This window comes from Eublepharis macularius, chromosome 11 (genome assembly GCF_028583425.1).
Source record: "Eublepharis macularius isolate TG4126 chromosome 11, MPM_Emac_v1.0, whole genome shotgun sequence".
Taxonomy (NCBI): domain Eukaryota; kingdom Metazoa; phylum Chordata; class Lepidosauria; order Squamata; family Eublepharidae; genus Eublepharis; species Eublepharis macularius.
Window position 1 is genome coordinate 61815651 of NC_072800.1, and position 19118 is coordinate 61834768.

General features: G+C 43.2%; 1 protein-coding gene across 1 annotated transcript in view; it reads left to right on the top strand.

The window, feature by feature from the left end:
* The window catches only part of CALCR (calcitonin receptor), an 80867-nt gene that overhangs the window by 19641 nt on the left and 42108 nt on the right, over positions 1 to 19118 (top strand). Inside the window, exons 3-5 of the mRNA XM_054990947.1 lie at positions 5020 to 5132; positions 10249 to 10340; positions 12974 to 13100. Coding sequence (XP_054846922.1) covers positions 5020 to 5132; positions 10249 to 10340; positions 12974 to 13100 — 332 coding nt within the window. The remainder of the gene's footprint in view (positions 1 to 5019; positions 5133 to 10248; positions 10341 to 12973; positions 13101 to 19118) is intronic.

Sequence of the window (19118 nt, forward strand, 5' to 3'; positions counted from 1 at the left end):
TTACTGTTTGGATTTCATGATTACTACAACAATGATCCTCCAGCCCTGAATCACAGCTGTATACCTCTCCAACTACTGTTGCTGTTAATAATATGATCCGTTGGATATCAATGGAAGGACATTAGGTAAATTTTTTCGGTACATTGTGTTCTATAGCACAGTCGACTTTAATCTCTGTTTAAGGGCTCTGATGCTTTCCAGCTTGAGATGATATCTGGCAGCCGATGCAATGGAGAAGATGGTAAGAAAGCAGTCTAAGGTTATCTGCAAGTTAAATTGATGGGCAGTTAAGATAATGTGTTCTTTTCTTTCTTGTATTGCCTGTGCACGTACTACATTTGAACATCGGATCCCCGGAGTGATTGTTCTGAAATTTAGTTATTCTTATTCCATAATAGTTTCCTTTTGAACTGCTTGCAGTGTGCTTATCCAAGCATTTCTATATAAAGTGTGTTCCTGATCATAAAAAGAAAACACGTACTGTCAACTGCTGGCCTGTTAGCATGTTCACTTGCTTTTTTTTCTTAAGGTGGGCGGAAAGAAACAAAACACTTAAAAATTAACACTAAAAACATATTGATTAATTTATTATTTATTTAGAAAAAAATTATTACACCTGTCTAGGAACCTGCCTGAGGTGGCTTACAAAATAAAAGGACTAAAAGTACAATCCTAAAGAGAGTTACACCCTTTGAAGTTCAGTGGACATAGGAAAAGTGTACCTTGACTTAAGACGCAATATAAATTATCTAAAGATACATGCATTTGGAATGTTTAATAATAATAATAATAATAATAATAATAATAATATATTGGTTGATATTACTGCTCATGTGTGAGCCTGTAACACAACATGTGAGTAATTCACATTGAAATGTATGAGATCTATAAGATGAGTAAAACTATGGAAAGGCTAAGAGCAGGCTAAGAGCAGTGATGGATCCCAGTGTGGTACCCATTTATTTATTTCCCAAAACATCTCTTCTCCAAAGCAGAGAGCCAGTTCTGTATTTACCTGTCTTGAGTCCTGAGATGTCAATGAAATAAAAATCTTAAAAGTCGCTCTTCTCAAATCAAATATGCAGAAACTGGAGATGTTACCTGGTGTTCATAAATAACGTAAAAAGATTTCATAAATAAATGAATAAATAAAACAAAGTTTGTTATATCCATTGCAGTGTGTCCCAAGCACAGAGCAGGTGTGAATTAGAGGCCATAACAGCCAGGTAGATTAAAGTTGTAGCATTCTTAATGAATGAAAGCATGAACAGTACTGAAAGCATGCACTGGAAAAGGCCAGCTTATTTTTTCTGTTCGGGCAACATGAAGGAAAATAATGAAAAATTAATAGACGATATTTGTTCAGTTATTAATTTATTTCCCTCCCATCTCCTTTACCCCACAGTAGCATTTATTGTGGCATGCACAGTGGCTGTTTCTTTTGCTACTAGAGTTGCCAACTTCCAAGCAGGGGGTGGAGTTCTCCTGGAATTTCAAGCTTCTCTACATCTTGGAGATCAGTTCTCCTGAAGAAAATAGCAGCTTGGAAGAACAGACTCCTCCAGAGAATTTAGGGGGGAATGGAAGTTCCTCCACAAGTACTGTCCCCAGATCTCCAAAAATTTTCCAAGCCAGAGCTGGCACTCTTGACTGCTGCATCTGCTGCTGGGTAGCTCCAAGCTGATGTGGCATTGGTTGGCTGGCCAGTCAGTGGTTGGATGGAGGGGATCTCTCTCCCCACCTCTACCTTCCAGTCTCTTGGAGATTCCTGGGAAATGTAGTCCTCTTCATGCCTCTTTCCTGGAATATGGTGATCATCTTAAAATTGCCTTAAAATGTATGAGTCCAGTAGCACCTGTAAGACTAACAAAATTTGTGATAGTGTATGAGCTTTCATGAGTCACAGCTCACTTTTACCACAAATCTTGTTAGTCTTATAGGTGCTACTGGTCTCTTGCTCTTTTCTACTGCTGCAGACAAGACTAACACAGCTACCCACCTTGATCTATCTTAAAATGTATGTTTTCTCTTAAAAAGATAGTTATGTTATGCACAAAAATGCACATTCATGCTTTCCAAGAACACCAGTCAGCCAATCCTCTGAGCCATGCCCTTTTATCCTTACATAACATGTTAATGCTAGACTGCTGATAAATGCCTGCGCTAGGGTTGTTTCAGTGATCATACTGAAGAGTCAAGTTGGAATAATGTAGTATTCTGTATGCAAATTTCCATTTACGTATTATTATTTTTATTTTAAAGTCTGTCAGTTTTAGGGATTTTTATGCAGCACTTATTAACAGCAGGATTTGAGTTCTTCAGTATGAAGAAAGGAGCTTTGACTCTCAAAAGCTTACACCCTGAAAATCTTGTTGTTCTCTAAGGTGCCACTGGACTCAAATCCTGCTGTTCTGCTGCAGACCAAATGGCTGCCCACCTGAAAATATCTTCATATTACTGTTAAGATACTGATTTAAATTCCTAATTCTGTTGTGCAGAAACATTTCATTATAACTTCAAGTAGATTCTATCTACCTATATTATGAGGAGAAATTGGCTGTATTCCAAATTTGGCCTCAACACTTTCCTAAGTCCCACTGAATGAAATGAGATTTATTTATGAGGTCCAAACATTGTGCCATGCCCATGAGTTGCACTGTTATCCTGGTACAAAACAACTCTGGAAAGTTGTTATTTGCCGCATTGGGGGCCGTACGTGTAGCCCACCAGTACACATGCAGTCTTCCAACAGAGCAAATAACATCCCCTGGGGCCATTTTGGGTCTGGAAAATGTCAAGGGGGTGGCTGGAGCCCCTGCATCCCCTGTGCCACAGTCCCAATCTTAATCAGATCCTGGCACATTTGAGATCACCATGCCCAGAAGGTACTGCTGGTCTGTGAAAGGATCAGAGTTGGGTCAGGGAAACCCCAAAGCAGTTTCTGGTAAACTGTATTTTGTCTAGTTTGGACTTGAGCAGACCCTGCTTAGCATTATCTCCATTGTTTTTGTGTCCCCCACCCTCTATCAGTTCCCAAGTTCAGTCGCAAAAACATGTGGCATGCCTTGAGCTGCAATCAGAGGCGGTAGCCAGCTAGATTCATAAAGAATTAATTGGTAAATAGGTAGGAATGGATACTGCTTGAAGCCCAGTCATATGAGCAGCTGCACCAATGCGACAATTCATAGAATCAGATTGGGGTTCGCCTCCTTTCTCAGAGTGGAACTACAGGTGACAAAAGGCACAGGTTGGACACTTGTCAGCTTCCCTCAAGTTTTGATGGGAAATGTAGGCATCCTAGTCTTGCAGCTTGGCTCTCTGTCTGCTGTCCAATGGACTTTTCAACTGTCACTTGTCCAACATTCCGCCAAGCTGCCTACATTTCCCATCAAAACTTGAGGGAAGCTGACAGGTGTCCAACCTGTGCCTTTTGTCACTTGTAGTTCCACTCTCAGTAAGAACTTGACAGCAATGGAAAGGCCAGTCTGACCAGGCAGCTGCAAGGAGCCACTTTCTTCCCATCCTGCTAGCAAGGCTCTGCTTCAACTGACAGTTGGCTTGCACAAGGAAGGAGCAGGACAACATAGGCTGTTTTCTCATTCACCTGCAAGGTCACATGAACCTCACGGAATGAAGTGACTTCCTAGTGTGATTTCCTGGCACAATCCCCTTTAATGGCGTGATGATGTCAGAAATCGTGCTATTAAATGGAATCGTGCCAGAAAATCGCGCTAGGAAGACATGTTGTTCTGTGAGTTTCGCACGATCTTCTGGAGGTTTTGGCCACATGGAAATAGCCATAGGCTCTCTCCTTGGTTATATAAGGACGATTAACACTGCCCCATGCTCAGATTTCGGAGGAGGACAAGCCAAGGAAAAAGAGAGGTCAGGGACTCGGGGATCTGTTTACACTTTGCTTTTTACTACCCTGCCACTATCCTTTGATGTATGGAATGCTATTCTCACGACTTCCTCTTCGTGGCACCTGATCCTCCTCTCTTGGTCACATGTTCCATCCTTCCATCTTATATCATGGATGCAAGACCGCCCGTCTTGCCATCCATTGGTATCCTTAGACCAGAAGGCTAGATAGAGATCTGTCTCTCACCTTTCCTGTCATGTATAGAATTCACACAACAAAGAACTCTCACTTCTTTTCTAAAGTTTAACTATGGGTCCATCTAGAGGTGCAGGTTTTTAAAGAGTTGGGCCTGGGTTCCCAGACACACACAGAATACTCTGTGGAACAGAAAAAACGGGGGGGGGACCTCCCTTCCCTGCTATTTTGACACGAAGAAATGGTATGAGAGGAGAGGGAGGAGCCATTCCAAGGGCATTTTGGCTCTCCTTTATTTCCCCAAAGCAGCTTTGTGGCTGCAGGGAACTTGAGTTTAAAAGCCTACATGTCTAGCTTGACCCCAAGGCTCTGATTGTAAGTTTGTTTCTCTCTTCCACACATACCCAGCAATGCAAGATCCTACACCCCAAGTTTCTCTGTCTACTCGGCTACTCTGCTAACAGGTTACATGACCAGGGGCCATTGGATAGCCTCAACCAATCCATTCCAATATCTTCATTGCTTACATCCTTCCAATCCCAGAGGCTCAGAAAACACAAGGATGTAGTCTTATGTCTTAGATACAGATTAACATTTCCACAAGCACAAGGACTTATGTGGGTGCAAGTGGTTTTCCCTCCTTGCAGGGCAGTCCAGAATGCCCCCCCAAAATTCAAGGGTATTTCATGCTGCCTCTTGAAGGGGACACAGGAAAATCATGCTCTGCAGCCAGAAGTCCTTGCGCCCATGGAAACATACATCTGGCTCCAACTCATAATGTAACATTTTGTTATTTTATTCTAGCTAAGGAAAGATGAGTGCTGTAATATTTTATAGCCTGTTTTCACTGATGTAATGCATGAGAGTGAAATATTATCTGTAATTAATGAGATGGTTAAAAACTAAGTCTATAGATATAGACTTCTAAATGAATTATGCCCACTGCCTTTTTAAATTCACAGAAACAGCCTCAAAGTCCTGTGATGAGAATGGAAATTGGTTCCGGCATCCTGAAAACAACCGGACTTGGTCTGATTACACACGGTGCAATTCTTTCACAAATGAAAAGCGTAAGGTAGGCTATTAAAAGATGTGATGACTCAGGCCGCTGCACAGAATCTACACCTTTTCAATGTATTGTTATCAGGGAGGTGGCAGCTACTGGCATTCCCTCCAACCCAGTGTTTCAGACCACATGCAAATCTGCCTCAGGAGGAGCACCTGTATCAAAACTCGCAGGTTCTAAACAATGTATGGCTGTGTTTTAAAAATGAAATGAGTTTATTCAGTAAGAATGCATGCCAAAGATACAAATCCCTTTGCTTAGAAAAAACAGTGCCTGTCATGTGCTGATAACATTGTTGTAGTTATTACAAGGTACACAAGAGACAGAAATGAGAATGTCTCATGAAGCAGATAAGTGGAGCTGAGGGCAGCTATCTTCCTCCATTGACCAACACCACATCATGGGTGAGGGGAAACAGATCTTAATAGAGGCTGTCTCTAGGCCGAAAAGGAAGCATGGGAACTCCCAACACAGCCCTGTTCCAGCATGCAGCTGCTGAGTGTGTAGAAATGCTTTTAAAGGACTCCATTTCTTACTTACACATTTTATTTATTTGTTATTACAGCTGCATATTTCATCATCGATCGAGCGGTACATATGATCTTTGTGGCCTCTTTGCTCCAAATGTCACTTAGCAGTAGATTTGTACCAAATCAGAGCTATGGGCTTTGTTGCCCATTAAAGGATGTGGCTGGAAGTAGCTTTGCTGTGAGAGGGCCGGCAGTCATTCTTTCTTTTTTAAAAAAAAGTAATCAGGGTATGTACATATACAGACTAGAAGTGAATTTCTTTACAGAAAAGGGGAGGCAGATCACAAAAAAGTCAGGGTGATTCTGCGGGTGAGCAAGTAGGCCTGCTGGCATTTGCCAGCTGATGATTTTATTTAAAGAGGGCGTTCTTGCTGAAGCTGCATAGCAGGGAGCCTGAGCCACCGGCAGTTAACTCTTAGCAGTGAAGAAAGAGAATTTTTAAAAGCTTGAAAATGGCACAGGCACTAAACACAAACAGAGTCAGGTTGCTGTGGTTCAAATAGTATAGTAGTTGGGTTGCCAGTTATGTGGTGTCTGTGATTGCTTTTTTAAAAAGATAATATTTATCAAGAGTACTAAATTGGCTTCCATGGTGGGGGGTTTTCTTTTTCTTTTTTTGGGGGGGGGGGTATGTGTGCAATCTTGTCTTGCCCCTTGGATATTCTGGAGATGGGAGAATGCAGCATGTTGCCTAACCAACCATGTGATGCTTCTTTCCTTGCATTGTGTGTCACTAAAATGGCCTGTTCCGTGCTCTGTACTCACCAACATGGATCTCCTCACAGAAGAGAAGGTGGAAGTTACAGCAGCTCCAGCAGCTTTACAATTACATTCACAAAAAGTTCAAGTCATTTTAGCAATCAGGAGAGTTTCATTGACATAGCGAAGCTAAATAATCAGCTCCTGAGAATGTGCCTACAGCATCCCCAGTATCTGCTATCTACTATAATAAATAAACTGTGAATCAGCACTCTACTGCCAGTTGTATTATGGGGATAATAATAACACTAACTTGTTCACTGCTCTGGGTGGGGCACTAATCTGTCTAGAAGAGTGGCAGTGGTTGTTGTTGTTGTTATTGGCACAGACACTAACCTAGCACATAAGCTCCAAACACATCTCAGTTTGAATTGTAAATGGCCTAGTAATTTGGGGGCACAGGTATACAACTCAGTTTGGTGTAGTGGTTAAGACTAGAGCAGCAGGACTCTAATCTGGAGAGCTGGGTTTGATTTCCCAGTCCTCCACTTGAAGTCAGCTGGGTCATCTTGGGTCAGTCACAGCTCTCTCAGAGCTCTCTCAGCCCCACCCACCTCACAGGGTGATTGTCATGAGGATAATAATAACACACTTTATAAACCGCTCTGAGTGAGTGTTAAGTTGTCCTGAAGGGCAGTATATAAATCGAATGTTGTTGTTGTTAGTAAAATAGTATCTGTGGGGAGCAAATTAAATTAGTAATCCATGATTATGATTTTCAGTTTTTGCTGCACCACTATTCATGTGGCTTGATGGTAGAGTATCTGCTTTGCATCTGGAAGGTCACAGGTTCAATCTGCACCTCAACTTAAAAGGATAAGATAATAGGTGATGTGAAAAACATTGGTCTGCGACTTCCTGCCAATCCACTGCCAGTCAGAGTAGGCAATACTGACCTAGATGGACCAATGGTCTGATTCAATATAAGGCAGCTTTATGTCTTCATGTGCCTTTTAATATTCCCAGAAAACCGTTGACTTTCTCCTGCAAAAATAAATGATAATCTCAAAGGCAATCAACTGAACATCTGTACAGGTTTCATTGGCTGGAATAGCCAGTGGACACCTGACTCCTATTAAGTATGTCATTCATGGGAAGTCATATGAACATTATTTACCTAAAATACAGATGAGAATAAAACAGAAATAATTTGCAGCAGAGCATGAGGGTTATTTGCACAGATTCCAGGCATGTGAAAACAATTCCCCCTCTTCAGAGGGAGGAAACTTCATATACATCCAGATCCAGTTTGGTGTAGTGGTTAAGAGTGCTGGACTCTAATCTGGAGAGCCGGGTTTGATTCCCCACTCCTCCACTTGAAGCCAGCTGGGTGACCTTGGGTCCATCACAGCTCTTCCAGAGCTCCCTCAGCCCCACCCACCTCACAGGGTGTTTTGTTGTGGGGATAATAATGGCATACTTTGTAAACCGCTCTGAGTGGGCATCAAGTTGTCCTGAAGGGCGGTATATAACTCGAATGTTGTTGTTGTTGTTGTTATCTCTTGAAGATTGAGTATCTTCTGTCTTCCTTTAATTAATTAAATTAAAAAAATGGTTTATTTCCTTTTAGCGTTTCAAATGTTTTCTTTTAATTCCCATATAGGTACATAAAGAACAAACTGAGTAATTAGAAATTTACAAGATGTTAATTGAGCTAGATTTATGTTAAGAAACGTTCAGTGCCACATGAAATATAATGGTCATAGAATCCTTCTTTTAAGGACAGGAACATTCCAATATCTAAAGTAGGATGGTGGTTACACAACAGCATGTAGTGAAAAGAAATGAGCCCTCACCACAGCCACGGTTTACCTCTAGACAATGTGTCCCATCCTCACCCAGATTTTTTCTGCCCAGAAAGCTCTTGAAGCAGGTTTGGTTAGGAGCGTAGCATGCGAGGTAAAAAAGTACAGAGAGGTTAGTGGATGGAACTGGGCAGGTTCTGCTCTCCTTTCCTGCCACCTCTAGTTCTTTAAAAAAATAGTACATCTACCCAGTTAATGTTTTGTTATTTGGAAAGTGCCATCCAGTTATAGCCAACTTATGGTGACTCCTGCTGGGGATTACAAGGCAAGAGACTAATTGAGGTGGTTTGCCATTGCCTGCCTCTGCATAGTGATCCTGGACTTCTGTGGTGGTCTCCCATTACTAACCAAGGCTGACCCTGGTTAGCTTCCAAGATCTCATAAGATTGGGCTATCCAGGTCTTACTTATTTCAACAGTACTCTTTTTCTTAAAAATAAAACAAAAACGTGCAAGTACTCATGAAGCTCAGCCCCTCGGGAGCCCAAGCCTGCCAGCCAAAAGAGGTGCTGCTACTGTGTACTGGCATGTACCACCAGGAGAAAAAGCCCTTTATTTAAATATCTAGATGGGTGATCTTAGCCAGTGGGCAACAGGTGCAGCTGCCCTGGACCCATGCTGGGGGTGCAAGCTTCCATGACCACAGAGGGGTGGGAGAAGAAAAAGAATAGGTTCTTACCACTGCTACCCAGACTTGTGCTATCCTGCTCACAACAAAAGCCGCTCATGTCCACTGTGTCCAGGGCTCAGGAAGCCAACTAACTTGTGCCTGCTGCATCCAGGGCTCTGGCAACTAGCTTCCAGCCATAGATCCCACCTGCCACACATGAGGCAAGGACCGCTGCTTTTTTGGCCCTGGCAGGGGGAACCAGGGAGGATGGCAGTGACTCTAGGTCTTATCCTAGACTTCTGTCCAGGGCCTCAGAATCACTCACTGCCCCTGTATCTATAACCCACTTATCCTTTGTGGCTCAAGGCAGCTTACCATTCCAAGAATAAAAGGATACTAAAAAAAAATTAATCCTCTCTTCCCAAGAAAATGCCTGCTGCTTAAACCTATTAAAAGTTCTCACAAAAAGGCCTTACTGCACCTCTTAAGTTTAACTATAGCTCTCCCCTCACATCCTCTTCCATAAAGTGGGGACCGTTATAGAGAAGGAACATGTCCCAGTAGATACCAAGCAGACCACCGTAAGCTGGGAAGCAACTACTGGTAGCATATTAGGGCAGGACTGGCTTTGAACCATCTGAATTGCTCTCCTGTTGCTCAGTTTGGCTCCCATATTCTCTTTTTTCTCTTATGTTCCTAACAATATCAATGTAGGAATGATTTAGTGAAGATTATGAAAGCAGTGAACTCTCTGTGACTATGAGACCAGGGTTCCCTATCCCTTTATTTCAGATTCTTAGAAGATGGTTAGTATGGTCTCATCATGGGCTTTTATTGGCATGTGCATGGCTGAGAAAGTGAGGCCAGCAGTACTAACAAAAAGATTTGTATAACAGAAAGTTTGCAAAATATGCTTCCAAAACAATAGAATTCTAGACTACTGACTAATGGGATATGGTAGGCAAATAAGCCCATGACACCTAACACGGTGGTGTGCTGCACACAGTCGTTGTAGACTATACTAACATGGTGACAAAAATGTAACCTACATGGAAATATCAGGTTGGAGTCAACCAATGTTTCTGCTGTTGAAAAAGGAAGGAGCGGTCCCCTTTGACCACCAAAGAAGGTTATGCTGAGGATCATGGAATGTTCATGGACACAAGCTATATGAGATTGGGGCTGTAATATAAAAAAGGAATTGGATGAGACTGAAGGAAAAAGCTGAGTGGATCCAACCCACCCTCAGGAAATCTATGCAGTAATGAATGGATGAGGGGCCCTTCATGGAGATCCCAGAGCAGAAATCCATGTGTTCTGCACAAAGATCTTCTTTGGTAGCTCAGGCAAGGTTACATTTGCCTAATATATCTCTGAAGAACTTCTGGATGTCTTGCATTTAATATTTTTTTTAAATTTCAGATGATAATGATACTATATTATATGGCTATAGTAGGACATGCACTGTCTATAACTTCCCTGTTGATTTCCTTGGGGATTTTCTTCTACTTCAAGTAAGTATTTTCTTCAAGTTTCTGCATTCTTCACTGACTCAATTAAGATATCCACTGTTATGTGGACTGGTTGTCTTTGTATCAGCCCCTACCATACAATAATATGGGCGTGCTCCTGGATGCCTCCCTATCGATGGAGGCCTAGGTCACGGCAGTTGCCAAGTCTGCATTTTTCCATCTTTGTCAGATCAGGCAATTTGCCCCCTACCTGACGCCCCAGTACCTGGCTACAGTGATCCATGCAACGGTCACCTCCAGGCTAGATTACTGTAACTCACTCTATGCTGGGCTACCCCTGGGCCTGATCCAGAAACTACAACTGGTCCAGAATGCGGCAGCACGGGTCCTGACTGGTATATCTTACCAGTCACATATTACACCTGTCCTGCGCCAGCTGCACTGGCTTCCGGTTGAATTCCGAATCAGGTTCAAGGTATTGGTTCTTACCTTTAAAGCCCTGAGCGGGTTGGGACCGGCATATCTTCAGGACTGCCTCTCCCTGTACGTTCCCCGGAGACTGCTTCGATCAGCAGATAAATGTTTACTGGTGGTCCCCAGCCCTAAGGAAGCCCGCCTCGCTTCAACCAGGGCCAGGGCCTTTTCAGTCCTGGCCCCAGCCTTGTGGAACGCTCTGTCCATGGAAACCCAGGCCCAGCGGGACATATGATCGTTCCGCCGGGCCTGTAAGACAGAGCTGTTCCGCCAGGCGTTCGGTGGTTGAAGGGGACGGTGCCATGTCGGCCTCCCACCTTCGGGGGGGGGTCTCCCCACCATTGCACTTGGTTAATTTATTTCATTATTGTTTTGTATATTGATTTTAGTATTGTTTTCTTGTTTTTATTGATTTTAAACTGTTCACCACCCAGAGCCCCTGGGGATGGGCGGTATATAAATTGAAATATAAATAAATATATTTATTAGCTAAGATCCTGTGCAAAATTGCCTAAAATAATCCTATCCAAATGCTGTTTTGAATTATGAAAGGTTTGTGAGACTAGTTTTGCAGCAAATAAATAAATAAATGTTAGACACAATGGTGTAAGAGCAAGATAATACATAAAATATACAACAGAATAGACTATAACTCTTTTCCCTTAAAGTACTCTCCTGAACTGTTCTGTTCTACAACAGTTTTCATGCCTTAATGAAAATGCCCTCCTGAGCGATTCTGCTTACACAATCTGCATAATGATAGAAGTGTAGTAGCTCTCCTGACCATCTCAGGCAGGCCATTATCCAAGGTGGAAACCACAACCAAGAATGCACAGGTACAGACAGCTTTTACTCATTTGCAAGTTAGCATCTTCAGAAGGCTTTCTCCGATCAGCAGAGCTGTCGCAGCATAGCATATGAGAGGCAGTCCTGAATATATGTAGGTCCAAAGTCGTGAAGTGCTTTGTACGTGAAAACCGTTATCTTGAACTGAACCCAGTAACTGACTGGAGTGACTGCAGAATGTTTGCAATATGAATACTCTGCCCAGCTCCCAGTATTAAAAAAGCTTGAACACCTGAGTAGTCTTCAAGGGCAGATCCATGTACAGTGCATTCAATAGTCTACCCATGAGTCCACATGGCCAGATCTGCCATAATGCAGCCTCTCCTAACAGAGAGGGGAAGTACCATTAGTTCGAAAATGCAAAGTTAAATTTACTAGCCTTTATATCTTTATGCTTCGTGTTCACACTGTACTTTATGCATTCATGGAGAAACAGAATCTCCTTGTGGAAAGGAGACTTTTATACTGGGCATTGTGTTTATTTATTTACTTCATTTATTTAATCACTTATAAACTGTATGTATTAAAGGGGACAGTTGAAAAAAGAACATTTTATGTTTTCACATCCTTCTACTCTAGGTTACATACTTCACCACGTGTACTGGCATTGTAGTTATCTTGGCCTAATATGTGGCCTTATATGCGATAGCAGGCTTGTCATCATTGGTTCTCCACACACCAGATACTGAATCAGGGCAATCATAGTTAAGGAGAAACCATGCTCTTAAACCTGAGAGTGTGCAGCACCAAGACAATTGCATAATGCTACAACAATTTTTGATTCGTTCTAGTAAAAAATTGGCTCCAAAGTGTGGAAATCATGAAAAATAGGCCATTTTCTTGATTATTTTGGCAATATTTAAACAGGAAATTGTCTCTTCTTGTGTCATCCAAAGAGGAATCAAAACCATGCATAATACGAATCCAAATATCCTGACACACAGGGACGTTCCAGGCCAAGGTTCTTCACTCTGCTGATTACCCATTCCTACCACATTCTATCATTTCCATCTAAATGCTCTAAAGGACACGACCTTACAGAGTAGTAATTCCGCAATTCATCATTTGCATTCATGTACATCCTCACTTTTACTTTAGGGTATTTTTTTGGTCCTCTGGGCCCAAGGTTCAGAATGCAGGCTGTGAGGTCTTTACAATGTGATCAGGAAAACATGTGGCTTTAAACAGGTGTAAAAAAACCTCTGTTAGCTCCCAGGGCCTCAGTGCCAGCCATGTGTTCTCCAGCTGCCTGTTGCCAGCTTGCATTCTTCAAAGACAGTTGCCAGCATGTGCTTGTTGCAAAGTGACATCAGAATCAAAACACTAATTTACAATTTGTGGTGCTTCTCTTTCAGAAGCCTCAGCTGTCAAAGGATAACACTGCATAAGAATTTGTTTTTTTCTTACGTTCTGAACTCTGTGTTTACACTCGCCTACCTCATTGCTGTTGTGTCTGAACCAGGTCTGGTAAAAAAAGATCCAGTAAGTACTGTGCTGTCCCTTGACTTTATTACAATGAGAATCTGTTGTGTTGGAACTTTGGATTTCAAAAGCTAAGACAACACATTTTTTTTTGCTACAAAAATGCTATGAAAAGATGAGATGGTAGGTGCTTATTCCGGGCAGAACTACACATTATAAAGAATGGGGTTGGATCTGACTAGCTTTTCCACATGTGAAAATGAAGTACGGTGGTCCCCTTTGACAATTAAAAAGCCGCATGGTACCTACATGTGCAAATGCCATGTGTGATGGAACCTGTAATAAAAAGGGGAACTGAGTGAGATGGAGCAAAAAGCTAGCTGGTTCCAACTCCGTGTCCCATGTTAGGATTGCACCTTTTCTTTTGTCAGCACCACTGACTGATATTTGTCTGCTCTGGGTTCCACAACAGTCTCCTGCTAATAACAGGCTTTCAATGCAATCCTAAGAAGAGTTTCTCCAGTCTAAATCAATGGGCTTAGACTAGAGCAACTCTGCTTAGGATTGCACTGTTAGTTGCTTCCTCACTATCCTGCACGGTAATTCCAGCTACTTTGTCAGCAATAACATCCTAGGCACTTACAATTTGAAGTGACATCAAGCTGTCAATTGAAGTCCTGGCTGTTTCCCCTCCAGACCATCTGAGCCTTTTGTAGCATACCTACCTTTAAAATTTGCAATTCAAGTTAATTATTTTGAAGTATGGGCAGAGCATTGCTGCCTCCATTAGGGTCTTCTTTACCCTTTTTCAATTGTATCAGAGATGAACTTAGCAGGTGTGCAGGCAGTGGGAGCATGTCATAGAGGGAATCAAAGATTTTCTGCCTACGCTTGATGGATTCTGCCATTTCAGATAGCAGGGGAGGAAACTGCACATTTAAATGCTTCCTTTTCAAACTTCATGAAAAGCTAGCAAGTCAGAAAATTCCTAACCTAATCCTCCCACTAATATACTAATTTTCTATGGCACATGGAGATTTTTGAAATTTTGATTTTTGAAATGGGGGAAAGCATTTGTAAGCTGAGCAGACAAATCTTGGGCTACCTGGAGGAGCAAGGAGCACAGCAAGGTTGGGACAGGGTGTTGCTCTGTTCATCTCCTTCCCACAGGTTTTACTCCAGGCAGCTTCCAAGCAAGCAATCTTAATCAGTCCTTCACAAGGTACATAAAAGTGTTCTGCACTGTCCTTCCTCCCCAGGGAATTTCCTAACTCCTTCCTCAGATAGGGCCGTGCTGACCTGATCCAGCCTCACTCCACACACTCCAGGCTCCTCCAGACCACCTCTTTTAAAACCCTCCCAAGAATTTGGACCCACCCCTGGGGCCCACCCCCACTCCAGCATTCCAATGCCCAACATAAGCTCATGGGAATGCCATCACCTCCAACTGTGGCAGCAATAGCCAACCATCCTTATCCTGCTGCATTGGTTTCAGGCCACACCTGGTCCATGGGCTGTAACTGGGGTTTTTGTTCCTCTGCTGGATTGGCAGGTCCCCATTTGGCCCTTCCTCTGTCTCCACCATCTAGGCCACCATTCTCTGTACTCCTGCCATGTTCTCTTCCTGGTCAGCAGACTTGCTGCCAGGCTCCTTGGCCCATAGCATTTAAACATCTGATTACACCATCAGCTGGAAGTGTGAACCAACCCGTTCACTGATAAATGACTCAGAGAACAATCTACTCTATATTTCAGCTTCTTCAAATAAGGAAAGGAATCCAATTGTGCAGTTTCCTAGTTTCAGCACTATTTCAGATATGCTGAGCAATCCCTTCTTACTCTCCCACTGTTTCAATGAGCTGTTTTGATACATTTCAGTCTGCAGTAAAGTGAATCAGGCTGAGAATTTAGGTTCAGCCAGGAAAATAAACCCTTGAGGCTTCCTGCTAACAATATCCTCACCTCCTTTTTATGCAGCTGGTGATACTCAACCTAGGCATGTGTTATTCCATATTCGCTCCACAGAACAAATCTCATTGAGTGCTCTTACTGCTCTGAGTTAAGATTTTTTATATCACATTTAACCAAATTCTACCATCCTATTTTTGTAAGCAGTTGTCCTGCCATCAGGCTGAACACTCAGTACTTTCTTGAGTCCTTTATATGTACTTGACAATGGTTAGCATCTGCCACCCCTCGGTTTTTGTTTTCTTAGACTAAATATCTCCAGTTGCTTTAGCCTTTTTCATATCATTTGTTTTCTAAACTCTTTGTCTCTTTTCTGAATAGATTCTGAATCACACCACTGACCTCTATGTTTTGCAGTGTCGAGTTTAAAAGTATTCCAAAAGGGCTTAAACCCCATGACAAACATGAGCCAAGTTTGGAAATGCTGATGAAATCTAGAGAAAACTTATGTCATAAAGAATATGTTGGTTTGGGAGATGAGAATTTGGATTCTGAAATAGGTTTAAACAGGGCTTTTTTCTGGGAAAAGAGGTGGTGGAACTCAGTGGGTTGCCCTTGGAGAAAATGGTCACATGGTGGTCCCGCCCCCTGATCTCCAGACAGAGGGGAATTTAGATTAATCTAAACTCCCCTCTGTCTGGAGATCAGGGGGCGGGGCCACCAGCTATGTCACCATTTTCAAGAGGTTCCAGAACTCCATTCCATCGCGTTCCAGCTGAAAAAAAGCCCTGGGTTTAAGGAATTCTCAGCTCCTTACTAAACTAAGTTACTATATGTGGCCAGTGTGTCAAAGTTCAGCTCTGTTAAGAATACAAGGACAGACTGCAGATTTTTTCCATATTCATTGACTGAGACTGAGACAGCTCTGTCTTCCAATTAACTGTTATTAATCTCTCAAATTTTATCCTTCTTAATTCCTCCCGCCACTAGTATTTTCTGATGGATGGACTTTATTCAAATTATTCTTCTAGTGCATTTTCCCCTCCCCCCCTGGGTGGGGGTACTTACCAAGAAGCATAAAGATTGGTCTTTTGCAAAGATGAATTTCAAGAAAATGATATGTATTGCGTGCAGTAGAATGACAATTAAATAGATTCAGACCCTAATGATAATACTTAATATTGATATATAACTTTCATTTTCCATTCTGTACTTTTTACCAATAATCTTCACTTTTAATAACTTTTTACTATGACCCTGTAAGGTAGGCCAGTGTTATTATCCCCTTACTGTAAATAGAGGAAGGCTCAAAAAGAGTGCATTGCAGAAGCCTATCTAGTTGAATTCACAGCAAAAGCAAAATTTTTATTAGTGCAGTCAGAGTGACATCCTAAGCAGAGTTACACACTTCTGCATCCAGTGAAGTCAATGTGCTTAGAAGGATCACTGCTTAGGGTCACACTGTTTATTGCTAGTGATGCAGTTCTACTTGGCTTCTATCTGTAGCCAAAATAATATAAGTAATACTGGAATAGGTACTTCAGGCCAACTTACTGGTCTCTGTGTGGTACAGGATGCTGGACTAGACTCAGATGGTGGAAAGGCAGAAGGATATCTCAATGTGACCAATTTACCAAATAACTTACAGCTTTAAAATGCAACCCAAATAATAACCATGCATAACAAAATGGCTATCATTAATGTATTAACAGTGCAAACCTAAGCTTTGGCTTCCCACCATCGTGTGGCTGCCCAGAGATTTCCGGTACCACTTGCCCTCTCTCAAAGGACTTTCACAAGTGTGCAGTGCTGTCATGGCAAGCCCAGCCAGGCGTTACCAGGTGCGGCCAGGAGAGAACGCTCCACAGTTGCCCCAGCAACGCTGGCAGAATCCACTAATTGCAGGGCAGTTGCAGTTGACAGCACTGTGAGTGGCAAGAAGAGGCATAACCACTCCATGGGCTGCGCTGCATTTGCTGTAGCCAGTTGTCAATGCAACTCCCCCATCCTGCAGAGAGCAGGAGCACAAGGCAGAAAGATCCCCGTGATTGGGCTCACTGCACCCCACAGAGGTGCCTGCCCTACAATGGGTGTCCATGGGCTACACATCATTTTTTGTGGCATAACTTTCCATGTTCTCATGCCTGAAATGGCTTAGGGAGTGGACTAACTCATTCCCCTCTCTTTGGCCCTCCCTCAGTACACCAGCACAAGGATTTACGCCCTAGTTACACCTGCACCCAGCCGCTGTGGCCAGGCACCAGTGCAAAACCTGGGTGGAGCAGTGCTGGGCTGCTGCACTGTTATGGGGGGTTACGATGCCCCCCCATCATGTGGGGGTTGCAACCACGTAAGCCCAGGTTACACCGTCGTTACTCCTTGTCTCCTTCCTGGGGGCTTTTGCCCCCCCCTTTCAGGATTGCACTGTTCGTTCTCTAAGTAACATGACCTACAGAGGAAAGCCGCTGTGGCCGGGCACCAGTGAAAAACCTGGGTGGAGCAGTGCTGGGCTGCTGCACTGTTATGGGGGTTATGACACCCCCCATCGTGTGGGGGTTACAACTAGAGGTGGGCACGATCCAAAAAAAAATAACGATCCAGCTGATCATGGATCGGCGCTGGCGACGATCCCAATTTAACAATCCACACCAATCATCTCCCGTTCCCAAGCCGTGGATCATGGATCGTGGAGGCAAAAGCGGAGGGGTGCCCCGCTGTTCCCAGCGATACAGGAACAGTGGGTGATGCCGGCGGCATCTGTGTTTGTGTTTGGCCATCTGTGTTTGGCCGTCAGAGCTGCCTATCAGGGTTTGCAGGAATGAGATTGGAGTGCCCATGGCTACAGAACACCCCCTTCCCCCTCCCTCCCCTGGGTGTCTTCTCCCAACTTGTGACTGCTTTGCTGCTCCGTGGTTGGAAGGAAGCCCTGCTGATCAAGGAAAGCTGGGCTTCCATCGGGGTTTCCTGGGCAACAGAAGGAGGACAGAGTAGCTCAGGCCTTCCCCTGGCTCCGTTGCCAGGGGAATAGATTGCTGGTGCCTGAGTGTCTGGCTTCCCGATCCGAGCACAATCGCCACCGATCCAGCCCCGATCTGGGCCCCTCCCGACCACTGGATCGTTTGCCGTCGACAAGCACGATCCACCGATTCACGATCGCGCGATCACCATTATCGTGGGTTTTTTAAGATCATAATGCAGATCGTGCCCATCTCTAGTTACAACCACATAATCCCAGGTTACACCATCGTCACTCCTTGTTTCCTTCCTGGGCGCTTTTGCCCCCCCCCCTTTCAGGATTGCAAAGTTCGTTCTCTAAGTAACATGGCCTATAATATACAGACGAAAGATCTTTGCGATCTTTGTAATGTCACATACCCAGTAGTGTTAACATGAATACCACACTATACTGATCATGTTGCACTATATTAATCACGTTAAAGTAAAAATCATATTAAAGCAAATCACTGATTCACTCATGCATTTTATTATTACATAGAAAATCAAAGGGGACTAATGTGTTGCTAAATGTTAGTTATAATTGAATGACTAATGTTATACATTATTGCAAACTTTCTGATAAAACTTGCTTTATAAAAACCACTAACAAAAGGTGCCTCATTACATTCTACGTCTTCTTTTGTCCAAATGTAGTAATTCTTGCATCTTTATAATTTACAATATTTTTATCGATAGCTAGTAAAATGCCCACCAAAATGACAGATACTCTGCATGTAGTGTTGCCAACTCCAGCTTGAGAAATTCCTGAAGATTTGGGAGTAGTGTTTAGGGATAGCTAGCCTTACCAGATGTCTGCTTATGGTGAGCAGACTCTCACCAATTCCCTCCGTTTGGGAAAGGGGAAGTGGGGAAGCACATCTATGATAAACCAAATTGTTTTTGAGAAATACCAGAACTTCCCAAGTGACACCCTGGTGTCCCTTCCGGGTACCCCCAGCAGTGGATAAGTTTCCTGCTGGTTGCCAGGGGGACCTGGCAACCCTTTGGACAGAAAAGTTAGGGGAAGGGAGGAAGCTCAATGGTGATATGCCATAATTTGGTCTTTCAAAGCTTCCATTTCATCCAGGAGAACTGATCTCCTAGTTTGGAGATCACTTGTAATTCTGGGAGAATTCCAGGCTCCACCTGGAGGTTGGCCAGAATATCTGTGAA